Genomic DNA, 25000 nt, shown 5'->3' on the forward strand with positions numbered 1-25000 from the left:
CACTATACATCACATTGGGTTGCCTCCACTCCATATCGTTGTTGATCGGGCGTTGCGGTGGTTTGGCTTGGAGTATCTGGGTGCGACTCGAATCGCATAAATAGCATCGACCGCATTAGTTGCGCTTTGTGTGCGACGAAATGAGCAAACGATGCAAATCTACTAGCGAACAACGAGACCGGCTATGGATGCTGGAACTAATGATCAACAGGAAATGTGAGTGCCAGCTCCGACGATAACATTCTCGATCTCTGGCGTGGCTCGTTTGTTGAATGGGGAAAAACTTATTGCTGGGGCTTTTCATCGCAATAAAACTATCTCAATTCTCAGATCGGATCTCAATATTAACACTGTCCATTGCGTCTTCACGCTTCATGGAGCAGTTGGTCAAAAAATATTCACGTTACACAATATTTCGCATGCGTTGGTGTGATAAATAAAAATTTATTGTTTAACAATCAAATTTTTCACGAAATTCAGACGGATTTGCAGGAAACTGCCTACTTGCAGGCGTTGAATGCGGCTCGTAGCGAACTGAATCTTTTTTTTTTATTGTTAACGTTCGTAATTCGCTTCCATAGATTCCTCCAGGAATATCTCTACGATTCTTCCAGGGATTTCCTTTGGTACTGCTTTATGCATTTCTCCACGTATTTATTATGGAATTTCTCTCAGGATTCCTTCAGGCATCCACTATGGGAATTCTCTAAACATTCAAACAGAGATTCTATTGAGATTCCTTTCAGTTGGAATTTCTGGAGAAAGGCCAAGACGAGCTCCTGGAGGAATTCTGTTAGAAATTTCTGGGGGAATACTTGTAAAATATCTCTGAATGAATTCCAGGATGAGGTCTTGGGAAAATCTCCGAATGAATTTCTGAAAGAATCCTAGGAAGACTGCCCGAAAGCATCGCAGCAAGAATGCCAAGAGAAATACCTCGAAGATTCCTTGAGGTATATCAGTAATAGTTTCTAGAGGAGTCCTAAGATGAATTGCCGGAAGAACCACAGCAGGAATAGCTTGTGGAATCCCAGCTGGAATCCTTTGGGGAAAGCCAAGAGAAATCCCTTGGGTAAATTTTTTGAGGGAATTCGTGATAGAATTACCGGAAAAACTTCTGGAAGGGCCCTACGAAGATTTTCTCCCAGCAAGAATTCCTGCATGAATCCCAGGAGAAATTCCTAGAATATTTTCGGGTTGGAATTCACAGTATCAGAGACGAATGCCCCAGAGGTAAAGTCTCTCTAAACAAAAAAAAAAAAAAAAAAAAAAAAAATAGAGGGGCGTGTACAAGACACAACCGCATGACGTAAACTACGTAAAGTAGTTTGTCATTGGTTGAATCAATAGCTTGAATCAATAGTTTGAATCAATAAAAATAATCATATCATAAGACACAAGGTAAATTCTGCAAGTTTGAGAATTCCGGTATTGGAAATAATTACAAAATAGTTTGAACTTGTACCGACTTTTCGAACTCTCTAAGCAGAATACCCTCTTCAAATGAGTTTGTACCTTTTAATTCCGCCCTATTTTGCTTATCCTTTGACAGATACGCGTATCGACTACCACTTGTAATCTTCCTCAGTGTCAGTTATCCACAGTTTGAAGCCTAAGCGAAGCCGGCGGAAATTCCTTATACACTGCGTTGATGGTAGCGCAAGAAGAAAGCGCACTCGCTAGATTCAGAGACACGACCAGATGAAAAGACACGGTTTAATTTCCGCACAATGCTGTTGCATTTTGATTAGTATACTATAGTAGGTTTCAAAATTCGGCAGTTTTGTCACTTATGTGACCAGCGTCACTTTATCGGAAAATCTACCATTTACTCTTTCAGAAAATTGATAAAGCCCTTGAAAAGGCTGTTCGAACCAGAATGTAGTCAAATTATTTCACGTGAGTTCAACAAATTTCATTGTTTTGGCAGCAAAAGTCAGAACAGCGTCGAGGCTTTGTCTTAGGACGTCCATAAGAAGAAGAAGAAGTAGAAGAATTGGTTTGATAGATAGAAGAAGAATTAGTTTGACGAGAGAGGGGTAAGAATCAGTAATGCCATACAGCTTACTTTGCAATCAAACAGATCAATCAAAAATGCAAATCATTAAGCTTTTGCTATATGGAATTGCCTATCACGCTCAAAAATCCGTTCTGATTTTTGTGAACAAAAAATCATGGCAACTGGAACAGTCCGTCAACTTGGTTTCGTGATATAAATCATATTTTCGTGATTTATTGCAACTCCTTTCTTCGAACATGTTCTCGAATCTAGGATCAAAAGATCATATCTGTTTCCTGTCATCAACAAACTCGTTACATTTCGGAATGATAGAACAGAGTTCTTGTTTTCGTGATAATGAAATTCCGTGCGCGTGATTTTGTGCTCGATAACGGGAACAAATTCCACGACTATTTGGAGCTGTCACTTTCTGTAACGCATCGATGAAGAAAAATAAAAAAAAATAAACGGATCATCATCAAACAAGACGTGGTAAGCGTATTTTTGTATTTTTATTTGAAATATATAACAATTTCAAAAGGTTTTTACGAAAATAACTAGTAATTATTGTATTCTAGGTGTGCAACCTTCTCAAACAGGAAATACTAGCTCCTATGCACGTCGAAATGTTCTGGCAGACTCATCAGATTGCAGAAGAGACGATTGTCATCTGTGCTGAAATCACCTTCAAACAACCGCAAGCATTGACCTGGTTAATGCAGTGAAAATGCTGAAAATTCTATTTCCTGTACGTGGGAATGTGCCAGTGATCAGCGACCTCGTTTTCCTCGTGAAAATCCAGCCAGGACTCAGGAGGAGCAGCCTCCTCATTTGCTATTCCGACTCCCGGAGACCGATGGTGCATATCTTGTGATGCTTGGCTGGCGGTTTCGCAAATTTTCTACCAGATGAAGCTGGAACGGAACGCTTCAGGCGATCGAGGGATTAGCATAGTCTCGGAATCGATTCTACCACTACGATAATCATTTGCCGTCTTCCAAAATGACAACAGTGATTCATAGTGATAAATAAAACATGATTGTGAACATAGACCCACCATAAATTTGTTTAAAGAATAGAGATTAAAGTGATCTTTTAATAAAATGTCTCTGGAATCGAGCAATTTTTAGCACTTTTCATGGAGGGTGGGTTCAGGAACAAATTTACAATTGCATGGTTTTTGTTCAGGCGGCGTACATTGCTTTTGCGCAGACCGTGAACTAAGTTCTCGGTGCCGTGATTGAAATCACGGCTACAAGAACACAGTTCCTGATCCCGTGATTTTTATTCTGCTGGGCCTGTCGATCTGTTGCAGACCATGAACTATGTTCCCAGAGCCGTGAATATGAATCACGGCTTCTGGAACACAAATCACGTTCTTATAATGTTTGTTCTGCAATTGTTGTTCGTCAGGCGTTACTCAGACGTTACGTACATGGTGTGGAACAAATTTCGCGGTATCGTGATTTTAAATCACGGTGTATATTGCACAGTTCACACTCAATTGGACTACACAGTTTGAAACTGCAACCTGCATAAGTGTGATTTACAAGTGTGATCTGTCAAATTTGATAGATCCGTTGACAGCTCGAAATATCAACACATTGTTTTGATTAACAATTGGCTCGCGTTGTTGGAATAATTATTTAGTTAATATTTATAGTTTTTTATTCGACAATAGAAATGGCCAACGGCAACATAATCCTTCGGAATGTGCAGCATAAACGAGCTTCCACTAATACCCGATTCCATTGCCTATATGGCTATTATTTTCTCGGCCTTACAAGAGCACAGTTGGCGATAATTTACCGAAAAAGCAAAACCACTGTGACCAACTGGATTTCCGCATACGAAGAAAATGGACTTGTGACTTCCAAGCAGCGGCAGCAGATACACCGTAAATTCTCCGCTGAACAGCGGCAATGGATACTCGCACTCTACCAGAAGAACCCAGTGCTATATCTTGATGAATGTCGTGACCTCTTCCAACATCAGTTTAATAGAAGAATAAGCGGAGCAACGGTTTGTAGAATCCTTCATGCCGAAGGACTGACCTGGAAGGCATTGGAACGCAGGGCGATCCAGATAAAGGAAGAAGAGATTCTGCGATTCTGTTCCGAAATGAATTCTTTCGAATGGGATATCTACATGCTTGTGTTCCTGGATGAAGTATCGCTGGATAACAAAGGAGTTCTAAGGAATAGAGGATACGGAGCAAAAGGAAAAAGGTTAATTTTTCGAGGGGAGTTCGTGCGGCGTCCAAGGGCATCATTTTTATGTTTCTTGGGGCTTCATGGTATTCTTGATAGTTTCGAAACAGAGGGAACGTTTACGCGAAAGATATTTTTTGATTGCTGTCGAGAATTTGCCCTCCGTAATGACAAGGTCAACCGTTACCCTGGATACAATTCAGTTTGGATTATGGATGGCGCTCGGATCCACTGTGATCCAAATATAATATTGTATCTACGTTCAATTGGAATTATTCCAGTATTTTTACCTCCATATTGTCCGTTTTTTAATCCGGTGGAGATAATTTTCGGAATTGCCAAATCTCGCATCAAAAAAATGTATCCTGAAAATTCTAATGCCAATATGTCTCATTTGGCATTAGAAACATTTATGGGCTTGGAACACCATGACTGTACGCGTCTATACAAAAAATGTGGCTATTTTTCTGGCGGCTTTTTTGATCCCTCAGGCGGAATGACAAATAAAGAATGTGCTGAATGATATGATAAAGATGATCTCTAAAGATCATCTAAATCCCCAAGCAATGTAATTTCAGTGTGTTTTCTCTATTGGCTATAATGAATAAATAATCATTTGATAAAAAAGTACATCGTTTATTAAAACCAATTTTGTCCCATACACAAGCCTCGACACAAACATGATCACAAATGATCAACATCATTCATATCCGAGACATTCTCCGCTAGAGAACGGCTGACTTCATCCTCCTCCGGCTTAATCGAATCTTGCATTGCTGTAACAATACCGGAATTGGTAGAGCATCTGGTTTGTAGTGATTGAATCCGGTGCTTAATGCGTTGACCCAAGGTAAGCAATTCATTCACCTCGCTTTCCAGTGTCGAAAGGTCCGTCGAAAATGCATCATTTATTGTTCGAGCAACCGACAGTCCACTACGAGCGCTTTCGAGCTGGACTGCCTCCGAGATTGGTACTGATCGAAAGAATTTGATGACGGAATGCGGTGGTAAATCATTCATTCGGCGTTCACGTTCATGTGCAGGAACAGAATGTAGGTAGTTCGCCCAGATTTTCCAGGAACTGGCATGTCCGCTGAAGTGTGCTCCATGGATGTCTCGTAGTTGGTTGGCCAATGCTGTCAGAGATTGATTATTTGGAGCTCCCGCACGATCGCTGTTCTGAAACCGAATCAGCTGTCGATCAACCAATTCCCACAGCTGCTTGCATGATACTGCGGTCGAGTAAACGTGAACATGCACCCGAATTTCCTTCGACCGCCAACTGATCAACAGTTTGCTATCCACTTTGTCAACATTGACACGTCTACGATTCGCGTGGTTCTGTAGGTACACGAACTTTCCTAGGTCGCCAAGTGTTGGCTCATCATTGGCCCAACAAGGAACTTGGAGTCCATTGTCATCTTCGAAGGTAACTTCTTGCTTGATAACTGGTTTCACAATACTCCATATTCCTTGCAAAATTTCATCGACGCTGTTCCCGTAAATTATCTCCGATGCAAACTTGGCCCCAGAAGTCTCTCCGACAAACTTGCGTTTGAAAAAAGTTGCATACAGCGACAGATTTGTTTGCTTGCCTGGCCGCTTGCTGCTGAGCTTGCTGGATTCACCGCTCGTTTCACCGGCATCTGCTTTCCGAAACTCCCTCTCGCTCGTGCCTGAGTCATCAGCTTCCGGAGGCTCACGAGAATCGAAAAAGGGATCATTTTCTTCGTCGAGAGCTTCCACGGAAAACTGATCAGAATCCAGATCAAGGTCAGCATCCTGAGAACCATTCGATCCTCCTTCTCCATCGATGCTCATGGCGCTACCTGTAGTAAAATATAACACAGCGAAACGTTGACCTACAATACATTTATTTGATAAACGATGGTTTGCTCACCGGAGAATACAACCAGAGGCTGTTTCGTAGTCGTAGGCCGTGAATTATCGCTGAATTTCGCCGAAATATTCAATTTAATTGCGGACGGAATTCGTGATATGCGCCGTGATTCGTTTGTTTGTTTGTTTACTCCGCTCTCGTATGCATGAACGACGAGAACCGTCATTCGACATGACAGTGCTGCCAGAATGTAAGAATAGTTCTGAACATGCATATATTGTTTTTTCTGTAAGCACATTCTTATAAAATTTCACGATTTTTCGTGATAAATATTATTAAAAAAAATAATGTGTACACCAAGGTGTACACTTTGTAATTGGGCTAAGATAAATCTACTATGAAACGCGAAATAAGAAAAAAAAGTTTTCATCTTCAGTTATTTTGACAATACTGGCAACAAGTTTTACCAGTCCAAAGTGTGATTCATGGACTGTGCAGATAATCCATTCTTCAAAGAAACCAGCAATATTTGTAAACGAAGTTCTCGCTTGATCTGGAATTCGTGACTGCATGTGGACAGTTTTCGGAACGGATTTATTTGCGTGTATATTATTATTTATCAAAGAATTTCTATAAATCTGTGCCGATTTTGGCATTATTTGTGACCCGGCGCTTCGTCTTCCTTAGAAAATTATTCGGTTCATTATTGTGGAGGAACATTGGAAAACGCAAACGGACTAGCCCTCCTTCAATGCAATCCCCTAGAAAGGTCATGAACGAATGATGGAAGATGAGAACAATTTAACTGGACGACAAAACGCAAAAATGTGCTCGCACGCAATCGGCTGGTTAAAACATAGGCTTACTTTTCCCAAAGTTTCAATAGTTTGCTGTTGAAAATCAATAATTTTGATTATTTGTCATAAATGGTACGTACATACATTTCCAATCGATTAATATGAAATATTTGGAAATAATACTATTATTGGCTGAGTTATTAGCGTGCAAAATCTGACATAATTTCGTGACCGTCGTAAAATTTTAGATTTCCAGTGCCGTGGTAGCGTAAGCACCCCATTTCATGCAATTTTACCGCACTCGCGTAGTAGATGGTTTTAAAATGTCGGCATTTGCATGTCTTCACTTAATTCGGAATCAACTCTTGCAGAAAATATAGAATTGTAGCCCTCATAAGGGCCCATATAGCCGAGGCGGTAAACGCACGGGTATTCAGCATGACCATGCTGAGGGTGACGGGTTCGATTCCAGGTCGGTCCAGGATCTTTTCGTAAAGGAAATTTCCTTGACTTCCTAGGGCATAGAGTATCTTCGTGCCTGCCACACGATATACACATGCAAAATGGTCATTGGCAGAGGAAGCTCTCAGTTAAAAACTGTGGAAGTGCTCATTGAACACTAAGCTGTGAAGCAGGCTTTGTCCCAGTGAGGACGTTACGCCAAGAAGAGGAGAGGAGGAGCCCTCATAAGGGCCGTTTAAATTTAATTGCTTACTACAGGTGAAATTCGGTAGTTATGATTGCGAAATCCAGAACGGCGACGGTGGGGTTGACTCCGATGGTGGGTTTGCGAGGTGATGCTGTGCAAAACGTGACTATGCAAAAGCGGATGCACTCGCACGCAACCGCTTTCGACCATCGCGATCGGCTTGCCAAAGCATACTGAAGGCTGAAGGAAGTGAAGTGAGCGCTCCGCTGATGCGTTCCCGTCAAAGAGTTGGCAAAGAATAAGAGAAAATGGGAAGAAGCAGTTTGCTTTTATACGGCAAGGCAAGTCGGATCGTTTTCCCCTCTCGAACGTTGTTGGTTCGATGACAGAGGGGTAAGAATCAGTGATGCCATAGGATTTATTTGCAATATTGGTTTGATTATTGTTCATCAAATTCATTTTAATATGCAAATCATACTTTCGCAAATTGGTACACTAGATTTATTGAACGTTTAATACTTATAAATAATAATTTAATATCATGGTTAAGTATTACAGATTTCAAACGGTTAAAGTACTTATTCAATCAAATTTGGCAACACTGTTTAACAATGCTCATTTTCTTCGTCAAAGTAACCATTTTTCTAAGTTGAAGAAATTGAACAAATGTTCAATCAAGTCGTACAAATTTTGCTGATTTTGTTCCTTCCATTTATAACAGCCATCTCATAGTAATTTCACTTGAAACCGTAACCTGGAAAATTATCCGTTCTCTCTTGTGGGACAGTTTTATAGCCCTCAGAAGGGCTGTTTTAATTTACATCATTTCCATCCGACGATGAAAAGTCCTCATCCGGTTGGCTACTCCAATTTTACCACCGCACGCCACGCACGACGACGCACAACCGTTGACATCCACCGCGCTCCGCATGTCATAGAATACTGAGCGAACATGCAAACGGAGAAACTGCTCTGTGTGGTCGTCAGATCCACTCGTGCTGCCGCGCACTCCGACGCGAAGACGCACGCACAACCGCCGACAGCTACCACCGCGCTCGGAATGACTATGGCTGTTCTCCTTCGATGCGTTCTCCTCTGGTCTGGTCAGCAGCTCCACTTGTACCGCATCAGGCCAGGCACGACGACGCGACGACGCGCGACCGTCGGCAACCACCGTGCTCGGCATGTGGAAGTATACTGAGCAGCGAAAATGCAAACGGAGGTACTGAGCTGTTCTCCTCCGAAGCGTTCCCCACGAGGAGTCGATGCAGAATGGAGGAAGATGGGAAGAAGCAGTAATCTTTTATACTGGGTGGTGCTCGTCGAAAAATCGCAAGCTTGTGCTCGCACGTGATTGGCTGGATAAAACATGGGTTCACTTTTACCAAATTTTCAATAGTTTGCTGTTGAAAATCAATAGTTAGCTATAATTATTTCAACGCGTAGATAAATTTGTGATCTATCGGTGCAAAAATTTTGAAAATCGGTCGTGAAACGGCTGAGTTATTAGCGCTCAAAACCTATCAATTTTTCGTGACGGTCGCAAAATTTTAGATTTTCATTTTACACCCAGTACTTCCCGTAAGACGTAGTTTACGTCAAAAAAAAAATTCACAGTAGGAATTTATAGAGAAACCCTAGGAGAAATTGCTGAAGGAACCTACAAAAAAAACTTAGAGAGCCTGGAATTCCTGGAGGAATTCTAAGAGAAATTTATTGCAAAAAATACCTGGAGGAAATTCCTGGAAAAATGGTAGATATTCTGGAGGAATCCATGGAGGTGTCCTTGCAGGAATCGCAGGAGGAATTTCTGTAAGAATGCCATGAAAATTGCCCTGGAGAATTCTAGTTAGAATGCCAGGAGAAATCTCTAGATGAAACCACAGTTCCAATTTCTAATTTCTGGAGGAGTCCTAGCAAGGAATGCTGGGAAGAATCGCACGAACAATTGTTCGAGGAGTACCATCTGGAATTTCTGGTGGAAGGCCAAGAGGATCTCCTGAAGGAATCCCATAAGGAACTTCTGGAGGAATCCAGGGATAAAAACGACGAAAGAATTTCTGGGGAACCACCAGAGGAACTTCTGGAAGAATCTCAGGAAGATTGCTTCCTCTTCCTGGAAGAATTACAGTAAGAATTTCTAGAGGATTCAGAGATTCATGGAAGAACCACAGTAGTCATTGCTCGAGAAATTCCATATGGAATGGCCAGGAATTTCTGTAGAAAGGCCAAGAGTAGTTGTTGGCGGAATTTCTGGAGAAATCCATGAAAAAAAAGAAATCATTGGAGAAGCTTCTGGAAGAATCCAGGAAGATTGCTCGGAATAATCTCAGCAGGAATCTTGGCCGAAATCCCTTGAGGAATTCCTAGAAGAATTGCTGGAGGTATGTTTTACAGTAGGAATTGCTGGTAAACCACATCAGAAATCGTTTGATACCAGCTGGAATTTTTTAAAGAAGGCCAAGAGAACTCCTGAGTAAAATTTATCTTGGCCTTCCTCCACAAATTCCAGATGGGATTCTTCAAACAACTCTTGCTGTGGTGCTTCCAGAAATTTCTCCTAATACTCCTTAAGAAATTTTCGCTCCTCCAGGCATTCTTTTAGGAATTCCTTTTGGGTATCTTTAGGAATTCCTGCGGGGATTATTCAAAATAACGTTCCTGGGATTCTTCCGGAAGATATCCCAAGTAATTTCTTAAGGAAATCCGTCTGAAATTTTATCCAGAGATTCCTCCTGAAATTCCTCATGGGGTTGTTGTTGGAGCTCCTCTTGGACTTTCTCCAGGAATTCCAGCTGAGATTCTTGAAGCAATTCGTCGTACGGTTCTTCCATCAGTTCTCATGCTGGGACTCCTATAAACATTCTAAGTGCGGTTTCACGATGAATTCAGCTAGAGATTTCTCCAGACATTCTTACTGTGATTCCTACAGAAATTCCTCCTGCGATTTCTTCAAGGACTTCTCCATGGATTCCTCCAGAATACCCCTACCGATTCTCATTTACTCCAGCGATTTTATAATGTGATTCCTCCAGAAATTTCACTTAGATTTCCTCCAGGAACTCATTTTCTTCAGAAATTCCAACTGAAAGAATCTCTGCATGAATTTCTAGAGGATTCCCATCATGAATATCTGAAGGAATCCTGAAAGAAGTTCCATAAGAAAAACTTTGGGAAATCCCTGGAAGAATCCACAGAGGTATTCCTGAAGAAATCCACGGAAAAAAATCCTGAAGCAATCCATGCCTCTGATCCATTAAAGAAATATTTATCTGGGGGGGTGGGGGTAAGACGGACCGGGTGGGTAAGACGGACCACCGACTAGTTCTGGCACTTAAGGGGAAGCTTACCGGGCGGGCCGGTAAAACCCGACTTCGGCGCACGTTTCGATTTTTTAAAAATTAACGAAAAGAGATATCGAAATATAAAACAATTCACGCTGTAGCTGAGATGTTGGGCTTCATTTTCATAAAAAAATATTTGATTTTACTCAAAATTTGAAAAAACTGGACTCTCGGAAATACCAAAATTTTAGGACTAAAAACCACTCAAATGTCGGGAACTTTTGTGTTTGCACAGCGATTTCTCATAGAAAAACATGATTTTCATATAACTTTTTTGGCTCATTCCAATCAGCAACTAATAACGAGTCGATTAGTATATAAATATTCATGGGTTTCATACAAAAATCAGTATTTAGCAGCATTTGTATGAAAACATTTTCTTATCCAACGCGCGCCACCGCGATGGGACAGCAGATAACGGTTTGTTGGCTTGCATGCGGGGGGCAACCCCACAGATGATGCGGGAAAGCAAGAAACGGTAAAAAAGTGTAATAGATTTGCCTCCACGGTTGCTCCAACAAATTTTTGACTAGAAGGGATTTAGTCCTTTCTGCACATATAATGTAGGCGTGCATTGGCATACTGAATATTTCTAGATTAGTTTGAGCAACTATTTTTTCCTTTATCTGCTATTATGACTTGATATTCCAGAATCCTATTTCTTAGGTACATGCAGTGGTAAACTTTCAGCTATCCGCAGCAAGTCCTTGCTAATCAGGTGTGCGTTTATCTCATACATGGGCTAGAGATCCAAGTATAAGTTCTAAACTTGAAGGCATTGCATTGGTAGGATGTGAGCAACTATAATCTAACGGTATTTTTATGTCAGTGGATAGTTGATCAAGGAATGTACCGTTATAGGCTTTGTTGTGCATGGTTAGAGCAAGCATATATTGTTATGCTTTATGAAGAATTTGTCAGAGTCGATCGGAACGCCATTCGAGAAGGATGCCACGAAAGCGTAAGCGACAGGTGCAAGGTCTTAGCGTGTGGGAGAATTTTGGAAGTAGGAAGGGCAAAACCAGTGAAGACATTGACGGAAGCGAGACCGAAAAAGAAAATTCGGAAATAATAGTGAGTTGCGATGATTTTGCCGAGGAGCCGTGGAACAGCGAAAATGAGAGTGTTGGGAGTGTTTATGAAAGTGATTTTGAAAGTGATTGTGAGCATGACTGTAGGAATGAGAACAGGTAAGTAAATGACAACTTACACTTTTCATCACATGTGAAATACATACATGTACTAAAATATCAAGATATGATTTTTTATCCCCAATCCTATTTCTTCCAAAACATTGAAAATAATTTTCAGCCATTTTCTAACGAATTTTTAGTTAACTTTGCTTGCAACATACCACAATCCAAGCAAAACAAGTATATAAGAAGACATTTTAAGAGTTTTTGGACCCTAGCAGTGGTCATTTTCTCATAAATTCATCAGAAAATTTCACAAAGATTCTAATTATACAAATCTATCCATAAATTAACCAGATTCTTTTAAAGGCTATTTACCTGCACTTACCAAATACTTAAAGGATATTGAAATGTCGTCAACAAAGTTCGAACTATTATTTTATTCAAGGAGTTCAACCAGGAAATCCATCAGAAATTTCCAAGAGTTCTATTTCAAAAAATCAACGAGTAATTTAAAACTAAATAAAACTGGCACACATGCTGCAAAAGTTTCCTTCGATCCACTAAGATATTATCTATAAATACCACTACCAGACCAACACGTGAAAAAGGCAGAACAGTTATTGCACGCCTTGGCTTCTTTTGTCTCTCCTATGCGTATTTCAATTTATTTGTGCAACTTATCCCGTTATCAGATAGAGGAGAGTCTGCTCTATCTGTTACTGGTAATAGATTACATAAATTATTGGAATTACGCCTAGGAGGAACGGTAAAAGTATAAATTCGCAATGACTGTTACGCCCATTCCACATTTTAGTTTAAATTTATTCCCGTTGGTTTAACCGTGTTTAATCTGAACACTTTTTAAATTGACTCCTTTCGTTTGAACCGCTACTTTGAAGAACTGTCAAGTTGTCTAATAATTTGGTCCAAATTTGCATTTCAGCAAAGGTGTTTTTTTTGCTAATTTCATCATTAAATTTAGAAGAGTTTGATGTTTAGTGATACAACATCAAAACTCTTCTAAATTTTCATCATTTTCGATACCTTAGTTAGTAGTCTAAGAAATGATTTCACTAAAACCTGAGCTTTTCCAAGCAGCCATTTCCACCGATTTTTTTCGAGATCAACTTTCTTATTTATTTAGGGTCTCTGTTCAATATTAGAATTAGCTCTCAGTTTCTAGGCGATTATAAACATTTATATGCATATGCAATGCATATGCATCAACACATAACCATTTTTCCTCACCTAGCTTTTGATCGGGGCGTATGAAAAAACCTATTTTTTCCTCAATAAATTATAACTCGAAAACGGTTTGTTATATTCAAATGATGTCTTCGAAGATTTTTGAGGATATTTAAAGGACTTTTAGAAAAAAATACACTGAAGTAATATTTATCGTGGATCTATGTTAGCTTGTTGTCATATAATTTCAATTTTCGACTTTTTAAAATTATTTTTCTGTAGAAAGCTGACTTCCAGGCTCACAATTTTCCAAATAGCCCAGGAAGGTCAAATGATTCCAACTATTTTTTCTCGATTTTTTTTCATCGACTTCAAAATTTTCATCAAGGAAAAAATTGCACTAACTGTTTTGCTATAAGTTTCACCAGAAACATTTGCATAAAATCAAAGAGTAATCTAATAAAAATGTAATTTGAATCTAACTTTTTCCATGAGTTGCGAAGTTTTTTTTTATAAATAGCACTGATGCTTTCGTTGAAATTTATGTTTGATGATGATGATGATGATGATGATAGTTGATTAATTTGCTTTAATCGACCGATAAGTGAGAGGTGTGCAATTTCTTTAAGGGGTCGTACATAAATAACGTAGCGTTTTTTGGACGATTTTTTGAAACTCTTTTTTCGCTCTCGTAGCTTGTTTTCTCATACCCAAATAATACATGGCTCGTAGCATAATCGGAGACTCCCTCCACCCCCTTGAAAAGCTACTGAATTTTTGGCTCAGTATAATCTTTATTTTGTTGCCTGAAAATACAGTGCATTGTGTGCAAAATACAGTGCAAAAGATTGATGAATTTGCGTAAGTTTTTACTGAAACTGACAAGTTCACGGCTAGTCGGTATCATATAAGTCCAAATCTTTGATTTATAAAGTAATCTTTTCATGAATCAAATCTTAAAATTTTAGGATACAAAATAAAAGATATATATAAAAATTAATATTTTTAAAGTATTACTTTGAAAAATCCATGAAAAATAATAAAACTTCACCTGTTTTATTCATAATAAAGTTCATGATTTTGGCAGTTCTTCTCAAATAAAAGTATCAAATCTTATCTTACAGCAGAAAGTTGTGTCACAACATTTTTATACAACAAAATTATCTTTGAAATCATGTTAAAGATTGGAAATTGGTCAAATGGTTAAGAACTTATAGTGTACGTTTTTTTTTGCAAAAAAAAAACTAAAATTTAAGAAAACTGAAATCAACTGATACTAGGTACCATCATAATTCTAGACAAAGTTGATTTTCACAGACTTGCCAGATTTTTTATTTGGAAGAGAATCATGGTAAACAAAATTCAACCGAGGAAATTATCGTTGTAGAAGGGATGATACAATTTATAACACGAAAATCCGATTTCAAGTTTCTCTGTTCAAATCTCGATACAGTGCTTTTTCGATAACATCACGAATAAAAAATAAAATCGCGTTATATATTGGAGCGTGATAAAATTTAAACTACTTTTTTTCGAGCATAGTTATTGACCACAATACGCTGGCGCACAATAAAGCGTTACAATAAAAAAAAACGAACAAAAAGGCACTATCATTGAAAAAAATGTTAGGTAAAGGTTTTGAAAAAAGTACCCGTTAGGCATTTGTGGGGGAATTCCATGACGACTTTTTCAAAGATTTCTCCCTGGATTCCTCCAAGAGTTCTTTTTGGCATTTCTCCGTGGATTTCTCCAAGTGTTCCTTCATGAATCCCTCTAAGAATGCCCACTGGGTTTACTGCAGAGGCCCTTAGGAGATTCCTGCAGGAATTTTTCAAAAAAATCTTGCACAAATGCCGGTTGGAAATTCCCTAAGAATGCCTTCTGAATTACTTCCTAACATTCCTTATGTGGTACCTTTAGAGATTTTCCCAAGGATTTTTCCAGGAATTCCTCTGGGAGTTTATGCAGCAGTCCTTGCTGTAACTTATCTGTGAAAGCCACTAGTAATTAACCTTTAGTTTTTTGTAGGGATTTCTTCTGAATTTCTCTGAAGATCCTCTTAGGAATTTCTCTTACTAAAATTGCTTTTAAAATGCTGCTACAATTTCTCCAGGCATTCGTGGTGGGAATCTTCCAAAAAATCTTGCTGGGATTGTTCAAAATTCTTGCTAGAAATCCTCCAGGAGGTAGATCCTGGAGGACTCTTAGAACAATAACTGCAGAACCACTATCTGGAAATGCTTGAAGAAATCCTGGCGGAGTTCATAAAGGAATCCTAGCAAGAACTTCTGAGGGTATCCCGAGCCGAATCCTTTAATTCACAGAGCAGTGCTTGGAGAAATCTATGGAGGAATCCCAGCAAAACTTCCCAACAACTTTGCCGAAGACACCAATACTCTATCTTCATTTATGAAAAAAGTAAATTTTTGTCGCACTTTTAGGGGGATTACTCATACAGGTGAAAATTTAAAAATAAAGAGTTAAGTATATATAACAAATTCTTCTATGACATCATACCGCTGAAGTCAATACTTGAGACTGCAAAAAAATAATTGATGACGTGATCCCCTATATACCTACAGTAAGTAGCAGGCTTTTCCGGAGATTATGTCCGGTGGCCACATCCGATGGTTCCTTAACGGTACACACCTGTTCATAAACAATGTTCGATGGTGAAGGAGTAAGTTCTAATGGAAATAGAGTGAATTTAATTGCGAATCATACTGGAAAACATGCTGTGTACCAAAAAACAGCCCTTTTTATAGGAATCTGACTCAGTGACCCACCGGAATAACTCCGGCCACAGGGACCATTCCGACGTTCTCTGCCCACTTTTACAAACCAGACATATGTACGAGTATACTGTGAAAAAAAATTATTCAAATCCGTTGAGTGTTTGCTGAACGGCGAGAGTTTTAGTTCGTATGCGCTGACGGCATACGGGTTATGTAAGTTTTTTTTTTCATTTCTCCCCGAGTTCCGGAGTTTTCCAATATTTTTTTTCGGAACTCTTTTAAAGTTTGCTTTCTGAGGGTTTTTAGGAATTATTCTTGGAACACTTCCAAGGGCTCTTTCAAGAACTCCAGCAGAAATTCCATGAGAAATATCTGAAGTAATCATTGGAGAAATCGTTTTAAATTTTTACAATTATTAACAGAATCCTCCGTTCATAGAATCCCTGAAAGATTTTTGAGAGTTTATGGTGAAATTTTTGACAGTATTTTTCATAGAATTCAAACTAAATAGTGTGTCTACTTCTTGGCTTCTTTTTTTTTTCAAATTTATGAAAGAACCTCAAGAGAAATCACTAGAGAAATGCAGACAGGATTATTTGTAAAAAAGGTGGGAAAGATGTTATTGATATGATAATACCAACTCCAACATGAATGCCATATCAACGGAGTTCACTTCGATATTCCTGGACAAATATTTCATGAAATTTCTCTGCAGAATTTTTCGTGGAAAACATCCTTTTTGAATACATTTAGTAATGCCCTTCAAATCAATGAATCTATAGAGGAATCAATAATGGAATGGCAAGTAAAATTAACAAGTTTGAATGGCGTCGCAGCCTATTTTTTTCATTTCGTGATAGTTTGATAATAAAATTTTGTTTCTAGTAATCGCTTGTAGGAGAGAATATTTGGTAGGATACATTGATATTTTTCTTTGTGTTTCTTTAAAAAATCATGGGTAGGATATGACTCAGTATACCATTTATGGCTATAGTACCTCAAATTGGATATAGTTGATTTTTAACCTTCAACAATGAAAAACAACATGAAACATTGTGTGAATACAAGATCAGACTCGCAAAAGATGATGGCAATTTTATTCAAACTTCAAAATTAGTATTGGAAACATTTGTCGGTCTTCTTCTTATTTTGTAGAAATAGTTTTCCTGGTACAGGCACCCAATATATGGGCATTTTGGTATGGATAGGACATGTCCCACCCACTCCCCGCGCCATATAAGATGATTATGAAACTTTATGTCCAAACTAATTGTTTTAGTAAATTATCGAAAAGAGATATCGAAATTTAAAACAAATCACGTTGTAGCTGAAATGTTGGGCTTTATTTTCATTAAAAAAATGATTTTACTCAATTAATTAATTATTTAAATTTATTACTTTTTATTACTAAACACGAACTGCACAACAATATTACAGATTATCCACAGATAAGGCAATAAACTGCCACGACTTTATAAAGGACGATGAGAGCTGGGTTCCAATACAAGGTTACCGGATGATTGACGTCAATTATCTTCTCCGGTGGGTTGTGGCATTGACAAATAGCCACCAGAATGAGTGCGAGCTTCCACAATTTACACTGGTGGACGAAAAGTTTAATGCTATGGTTTCTACTATCTACCTGCAATGTAAGACTTGCAACGTTGTCTTCAAAGGCAAAACTGAAGAACCGTCAAACCCTGGAGGCCTCCGTAAATCGGTTGTATGCGCTGTCGTGACGAGTGGTGAGACTCATGCTCACACAGAGGAGTTTTTCGCCCTCATGGGAAGCCCGTTCATGTGCTTCAAAAGTTTTTTAAAAACTGAACACGACATGTTTGACATCGTTAAAGAGATGGCTGAAGGGAGCATGGAACGCGCGATTGAAGAAGAGAAGTCCCAAGCCGACGTTTTCGATGAGAACGGGACGGCTTGCACCAAAATCTATTTGGACGGCAGTTGGCCAAAAAGGTCGTACGGCGGAAAGTACGGTGCACAATTATATTTATGATATATTTAGTTTATTTAGTTGCCCATTTTTTACAGATATTCTTCGAAATCTGGGGCCGCAGTGATGATTGGTGGCAAAACGAAGAAAGTGGTGTATGGGAATACTAAAAATACGTTTTGCATCAAATGCTACCAGGATGGAAAAGCGGGGAAATCTCAGGAACACAAGTGCTTCAAAAATTTCGATGGAGCGGCAGGGGCAATAGAGCCAGCCATCCTTGTGGAAGGATTCGACCACATAAAGAAGCGTGGCCTTAAAGGACGAGTGGTAGTCGGAGATGGCGACTCCTCGGTGTTTGACCAGTTGAAAAACCACTGCTCATACGGTGAAGAGTTGGAGAAGGCCAACTGTAAAAACCACTCAATCAAAAATCTCAAAAAGCATCTTCATACGGTAAGTAATTCAACCCAAAATGTGTAATATAACAATCAGATTTGGTTTTGAAGCTCTCTATCGCGAGACATCTTTGTGATACAGACAAAATTGAGTTGGCTAAATTTTCATTTCTCGGAGAATTCTCAACAAACTGATACTTTTCATGAAGTGAATTAAAAATTATTATATTTTTTTTTAATTAGTAAGTTACAGTTAACTATAACATTTTGACCGCTTGATTGTTAGCTGATTGGATACCGTTGGTAAAAAAATATATGAAGGGAGAGCTATTTGCGTTAAATTTCTCCATGGACTGTCTTTACCACATTTTTAAAACTCGGGGTACAATAAACGGAATGAAAGGAAGTTTTGAATATTTTTTGTGATTTTGAAAGCAATTTAATGCAGTTTGATCTTGCGAAAAGCGCTAACAACAAAGTTTTTAGAGACAATGACTTGTAAAATCAATGCAATTCTCAATATTTTCTGGGTAGCCATAAAATACAATAATGAGTGTAGATAAGGAGCTGTCCATTAATCATGTATGGGTTTATGGGATGAGGAGGGGTGGGTTTGAGAGATCTTACGTGCCATACAAAAATATTTGGGATTAGGGAGTCGAAAAATGGTGAAAATTCCCTTACGTAATAAATGGACAGCCCCTAAGCAACTTAAATGGTTTGTTTTAGATTTCTGGGAAAAACCAGAACGACCTCGCCCGAACAGTACTTAGGGATAACATCGAGAGATTGTGTGCGGGCGTTCATGCGGCAATCCTACATTGTGCTGACGAGGGTGGAACCGATGTCGATGGGTTGAGGCATGATATCCAAAACAGCCTTAATCATGTCTTTGGGTGTCATGACAATTGCCGAGAATATTTTTGTACCAAACAAAACAGCCCAGAGCCCCTGGAGCTGCTAAAATCGGATGAAAGCATCTTCAATGCGGTTCACGGTTTGTTAGAAACAGTCGCGGCAGAAGCGGACCGGCTAAGATTTGGAGAATCGACAAATTTTGCAGAGAACTTCATGTCGGTCATCGTGAAATTTATCATGGGAAAGAGGTTGAATATTTGCAGCAGAGGTGCGTATTCGCTCCGAGTCCTTATTTCTATTCTCCAGTACAATGAAGGGTACGGATGGGCCAAAAATGCATTTGCCCCATTTATGGGACGAGCAACCCTCCCGCCAGCTTATCTGAAATATGTGGAGAAACGAGATGCAAAGCGATTGTTAACCAGCAGATTGAAGAAGGGAGGATTTCAAAAGGGCTGCACGAAGGCGGTAAGAATGGAAGTTGATTATTGCCCAGAAATATCGGCGGTTCCTTCCAATGTAGACGAAGCTGAGAAGGTGATGCGGAAACGAATAGAGTACCAGGTATTTATCATCATTCCTTCAATAATAATTCTTTGTTCTTAATTACGATTTTTTTACTCAGCGATAATGCATCTTTAAACCCGCTACTTTTTGCTTGCTGTTTCTCGAACTCATTTCACTTAGATTTGCCGCGGATAATATTATATTTTTTGACTTTCAGATCGATGAAGATATATGCGCAGATAACACTCCGATACTGCTATTATCACAAATATCAAAGGCAAGGATCATTTCAAAAAACATTCCGGATATAGTGACAACTCGTAAGGTAGAAAAATACCAAGAAAAGGCTGACGTTTTTTCATCTCTGTCTAGCAACGAGCGAAGCTTCAGGAAGATGTATACCGTCTCCAGCTTCGCTAAAAAGTTTATGACAGAAGCATATGGTCAAGAATTCCTTGGACCATGTATCAGAGTGCGGAAGGATCATCCTGTAATTTGTGGCGTAGTTTCAGGTATGATACAATAAATTTATTATCAATGAATAATAATGATTCATGTTTCTATGTAGGTATATCATCCGATGGAATGATTATTTTCTTGGCGAAACCCCTCGAGCTACACCATAAAAAGAAATGCTTTAACACATTGTTGACCGCTGCATCCGAATTACAAAATCTAGGCGTTAGAATTCGCAATGATATTGCCGAGGCCGACGGAGCAAATATGATGGAGGCACAATGCTGCATGTTTCTTTTCAATGCCAAAAAGTGTAGAAGAATTCTTTCCAAAAAAAATAAGTCCTGCTCTAGATTCCTTCATTGAAAATTATTTTCTGATAAAAATTGTTCGTAAAAATATCAATCCGCGAAAACAAATTTCGACTTGAAAACTGGTTATTAGATTTTACAATGTTTTTTTTTATTTCATTCGGAAGAGAATCAATTTCAGAGCCGCTGCGTTTTAGAACTTTTCATTTGGTGTTTAACTAGAGCAGATGTTTTGAGTTACGTTAAATATGTAGGATTTTTTGTTCATTAATACGATTATGAAAAAAAAACATATACCACGATTTAGGAAATAATCATACTTTTTTTCGAAACCTATCACTTTCAACCCATATTTTTACTTGACCACTTGATTATAGTTGCGTACATCGTACAATGCTCCCCATTCTTATTTCTTCTCAAATACTCAACAGTAAATATAAAGATTTCGAAATAAACTTTCGCGGAACTGTTGGAGTATTACTTAGCCGAACCCAAGAATTATTTACGGTGAAACGTCCTTAAGAAGCTTTTGCACAATTTCTTCTGGGAAATTATTGGTGACGTTCTTAAATGAACATACTCAAATAGAAACAAAAGTATCTTCAGTAGTCACAGAAATTCATAAAATCTTTAGACATCTTGTTTGTTTATAGAAATTCTGCAATTTCTATGGAAATTCCTTTGGCATTTACGGTGAAATGTTGTATTCGGTAATCGTTTGGGAATTTACTTCGGCAATTCCTTTAGATTTTTTTTCGAAGATTCTCTCTTCAATTTCCATGTCAATTCCTCTGGTAGTTGCTTGGGATAATCCTTTTCGGTTATTATGAATAGTTTTGACCAATTCATTGCAAATCACTTCAATGTTTCCTTGTAAAACACTTTAAAAAATTCATTCGGCAATTATTTCAGAATTTCTCCGCCAGTTCTCTTAGAATTTTCGTTGCAAGTTTTTAGGAGATCCTTAAGTTTTTCTTTTTGAAATTGCATAGGCATTGGTTTTATTTTCTTAAATGTCGTTGAAAGCTTCGAATCTATCTGGGAAATTTCGCGATTATGTTAATAAAAAATTCTTTGAAAATTCCTTCGGGTATTTCAATGGAATCTACTTTCACCATTTCTTTGAAAATTTCATGAGCGAATCTTTAGGAAATTTTTTTTAATTTCTTTTTATTTGTGAATTACTTCACAATTCTTTCTGAGAAGTTTTCCAATAGAACGGCATGGCAACGGTATGGCAAATGCTTCAGACACTTCTTCTGCAATTTATTTTGGGGTTTCTTCGGCAATTCTGTAGGAAAATCTTCCGAGAACTTTGGGGAAATGATGTATGTAAAACCTATGGCAATTTCAAGCAATTTCTCGGTAAAATCGTTCGGCAATTCATTTAAAAACCCCTCCGGCATTTGTTTATGGGAATTGATTCGGAAACTATTTTGGATTTTTTCAGCAATTCCTTTTGGAACTCCATCGGATATTGCTTTAGGAATTGCTTCAGTGCTGTTCTTTGGAATCCTTTGGTAACCCATTTTAAAGTTTTCTCGACAGTCGGCATAGTCTGTGGAAATTCATTCAACAATTCCTCTGGGAATGGTTTTGAAAATTGTGTTGGTAATTTTCCTGAAAATCAATTGGCAATTTGTCTAGGATTTTTTTTCTTCAGCAATTCTTTAGGACATTTCCGCTACAATTTTTTCAAATATTTCTTAAGCAATTATTTTGGCTGAACTCAATAAGACATTCTTTTTTTACAATTACTATAGACTATCTTTTCGCAGTTCGCAACTTCTTTGAGAAATTACACAATTTCACATTTAGAAATTTATTTGGGAGCTTCTTAGAAAATTCATCCGAAAATTTATTTGGGAGTTACTAGTTTCATTCTTTTGGTAAAGTAATTGTTAATACTTTGACAATTTCTTCGTAAAAACATTCGGTAAATTATTTGCAAATTTATTCGGTATTTTCTCTAGGAAACTATAATTTGATATGGGCAATCATGTGGCAATTGCTATTTGAAATTTATCACCATGCCCTTGAAAATTCCCCTGGTATTTAGTTTGGAGAAATATTCTATAAGTTTTTGGCTTATACATTCTGATATTCTTTGAAAATCTTTTTGCAATTACTTTGGGATTTTCTTCAACAGTTTCATAGTCAATTCTTTTGTAAGAAACAACTTCAGAAATTTCTTCTCGTACTTTTTATAAGGTAACATCCAGGAATTCGTCCTTCTGGGATTCGTCCAGCAATGACTTCCAAAATTCGTCTGTAATTCCTTCCTGGGATACCACCAGGAATTTCTTCCGAGTTTAGTCCAGAAATTCCTTTCGAGATTCAAAAAGAAATTCCTTCTAGGTAATCCTCTAGGAATGCTAGGATTTCCCCAGTAATTCAATCTGATGATTCCTTCAGAAACTATTTCAGGAATTATTTCCAGGATTAATCCAGGCATTCCTTTCAGGGATTTTATCAGGTGTTTCTTCGGGAATTCCTTCATTTAAATCCTTTTCAAATTCCTTCAAAAATTCCATCAGAAATTGCATTCCTCCAGGGATTCCGTCAGAAGATTTCTCAGTGATTCTTCAGCTGATTTTTCCATGGATTACTGCTGGAATTTCAACGAGGAGTTCCTTCTCTGCCCATATTTGCATAGTTGACGTCTGGGGCTACCTGCAGAAAATATCACTAACCACCAACTAACATTTTTGATGTATAAGAGTTTATGAGTGCTGCCTTCCAAAAGCTTTTGCTCCATAAGCTGTTATGCAACTACTTTTGTTAGTAGGGAAGTTCTTCTGAGATCCGACCATAAATTCCTTTAGGATTAAATTCCAGGATATCCTTTTGGATTTTTTTTCAAGGGATTCTTGCAGATATTTCTTCCTGCCGGAAAGTATTCCGAGTTCCCCAGAATTCCTACTGGAGATTTTCGCAACAACTGTTTCTGGGATTCATTCATCAATTTTCCGTGATACTTTCAAGAATTCCTTCATGGGGCTACTCCAGAATTTTTCTTGATCTTATTTTTGGCTTACATTCTGTAATTCCATCCAAGATTTTTTAGGGATTTCTCCAAGAATCCCTTCCGGCGTTTCTTGCAGAAACACATTGTGGGGATTCATCCAGGAATTTGTTCAGATAATTTCTCCAGGAGTTTCTTCTATGTATTCCTCAAGAAATTTCTTTACGTGATTTCATCAGTAATCCCTTCTAAAGAGTTCCTTCTGGGGATATCTACAGGAGCTTCTTCAGATGTTTCCTCCATAGATTGTTGCTGGAATTTCAACGAGGAGTACTTTCTGAGGCTTCCTGCGGAAATTCTTGCAGATAATTTCTCTAGAAATAACATCTAGAGATAACTTCAGGAATTCCTTATGGGATTCCTTCAGGATATACCTCCAGGAATTCATGCTAAAGATTCCTTAAGCAATTTCTTCCGGGTGACATCTAGGAATTCCTTCTTGGGAATTCCTTGTGAATATTCCTCCAGAAACCTCTTCTGAGGGTTCTTCCAGAATTCCCCTCCGGAATTCATCCAAGATTTTTTCTGAGAATTCTTTGAAATTTCATCCAAGCGACATCCGGGCGGGATGCTTCTTGAGGATTTCTCCAGGAATTTCTTTTGATGGTTCCTCTCGAAATTCCTTGCGAAGTTTATCCAAGAATTGCTCCAAAAATTCCTTCTTGGAATCCTATCTGTGGAAAGCTTTAGAAATTACTCAGGATACATCTAGGAAATCCTTCAGCGCATACCACCAGGATTTTTTTCCTGGGATTCGTCCAAGAATTTCTTCTGAAATTCGACCAGTATTATTTGGAATATGAAGTATTTCCGGAATTCACCAAGAATTTTTTTCTTGGAGTTGTCTCTGAAGATTTTTCCAGGAATTCCTTTGGCAATTTTTCCTGGAATTATTTTTAGGGATTTCCCAGGAATTTCTCCTATGGATTTCCCCAGAAACGTTTTTGAGGAATGCTCTGGAAATTCCTTCTAGTTTTTTTTCTGGGTTATTTCTTCAGAAAATCATCCTGGGAATTTCCCCACAAAATCCTTTTTAGGATAATCAAGGTCATCTTTCCGGGGATGCCTTTGGGAATATCAGGATTCCTCTAAAAATTACTTTGAGAGATTCCTCAAGAAATTCCTTCACAAAGTTCTTTCTGATGATACCTCCAGGACTTCGTCTAGAAATCCCTTTCAAAATCCATCCAGGCGATCTTTCCGGGGTTACACCAGGAAATGCTCCTGAGAGTTTAACCATAATTTCCTTCTGAGGTTCCTCAAGGAGTTTCTCCATGATTCCTTCAAGAAATTCCTTCTCGGCAATCAATCCTTCAGGAATTCCTTCCAAGATTCCTCTGGGATTGGAGGAGTAACTCCAGGAAATCCTTCTGGGAATCCTTCAGAAATTCTTCCATGATTTTTTCTTGGAATACCGTCAAGGCGCCATTCACCGTGTGCCTTCGAATATTGTTTCATTATTTCCATATTATGATTGAGGGGCCCATATAGCCGAGGCGGTAAACGCACGGGTATTCAGCATGACCATGCTGAGGGTGACGGGTTCGATTCCCGGTCGGTCCAGGATCTTTTCGTAAAGGAAATTTCCTTGACTTCCTTGGG

General features: G+C 38.5%; 3 protein-coding genes and 1 long non-coding RNA gene across 6 annotated transcripts in view; 2 read left to right on the forward strand and 2 right to left on the reverse strand.

Moving 5' to 3' along the window:
- Nucleotides 1-25000, reverse strand: part of LOC109427678 (ras-GEF domain-containing family member 1B) — a 167624-nt gene that overhangs the window by 107084 nt on the left and 35540 nt on the right. The window lies entirely within an intron of this gene.
- LOC134285238 (uncharacterized) overlaps nucleotides 1-25000 on the forward strand; it is a 227301-nt gene that overhangs the window by 87687 nt on the left and 114614 nt on the right. The gene's annotated exons all lie outside the window — the stretch shown is intronic.
- On the forward strand, nucleotides 7-5757 carry LOC134285237 (uncharacterized). The gene is made up of 2 exons (XM_062845687.1): nucleotides 7-2491; nucleotides 2578-5757. Exon 2 carries the CDS (start codon nucleotides 3683-3685, stop codon nucleotides 4730-4732), a length of 1050 nt encoding a protein of 349 aa, XP_062701671.1. The 5' UTR covers nucleotides 7-2491; nucleotides 2578-3682; the 3' UTR covers nucleotides 4733-5757.
- Nucleotides 4746-8004, reverse strand: LOC134285236 (uncharacterized). The gene is made up of 2 exons (XM_062845686.1): nucleotides 6110-8004; nucleotides 4746-6038 (listed from the first exon to the last, which is right to left on the reverse strand). Exons 1-2 carry the CDS (start codon nucleotides 6345-6347, stop codon nucleotides 4894-4896), a joined length of 1383 nt encoding a protein of 460 aa, XP_062701670.1. The 5' UTR covers nucleotides 6348-8004; the 3' UTR covers nucleotides 4746-4893.

Source organism: Aedes albopictus, chromosome 1 (assembly GCF_035046485.1).
Source record: "Aedes albopictus strain Foshan chromosome 1, AalbF5, whole genome shotgun sequence".
Lineage (NCBI taxonomy): Eukaryota > Metazoa > Arthropoda > Insecta > Diptera > Culicidae > Aedes > Aedes albopictus.

Bases quoted from the DNA above. Each gene is read 5' to 3' on its own strand.
- LOC134285237 (XM_062845687.1), top strand. From the start codon at position 3,683: ATGGCCAACGGCAACATAATCCTTCGGAATGTGCAGCATAAACGAGCT.
- LOC134285236 (XM_062845686.1), bottom strand. From the start codon at position 6,347: ATGTGCTTACAGAAAAAACAATATATGCATGTTCAGAACTATTCTTAC. The intron at 6,039-6,109 runs GTGAGCAAACCA...ATTTTACTACAG, and splicing joins GCCTCTGGTTGTATTCTCCG to GTAGCGCCATGAGCATCGAT.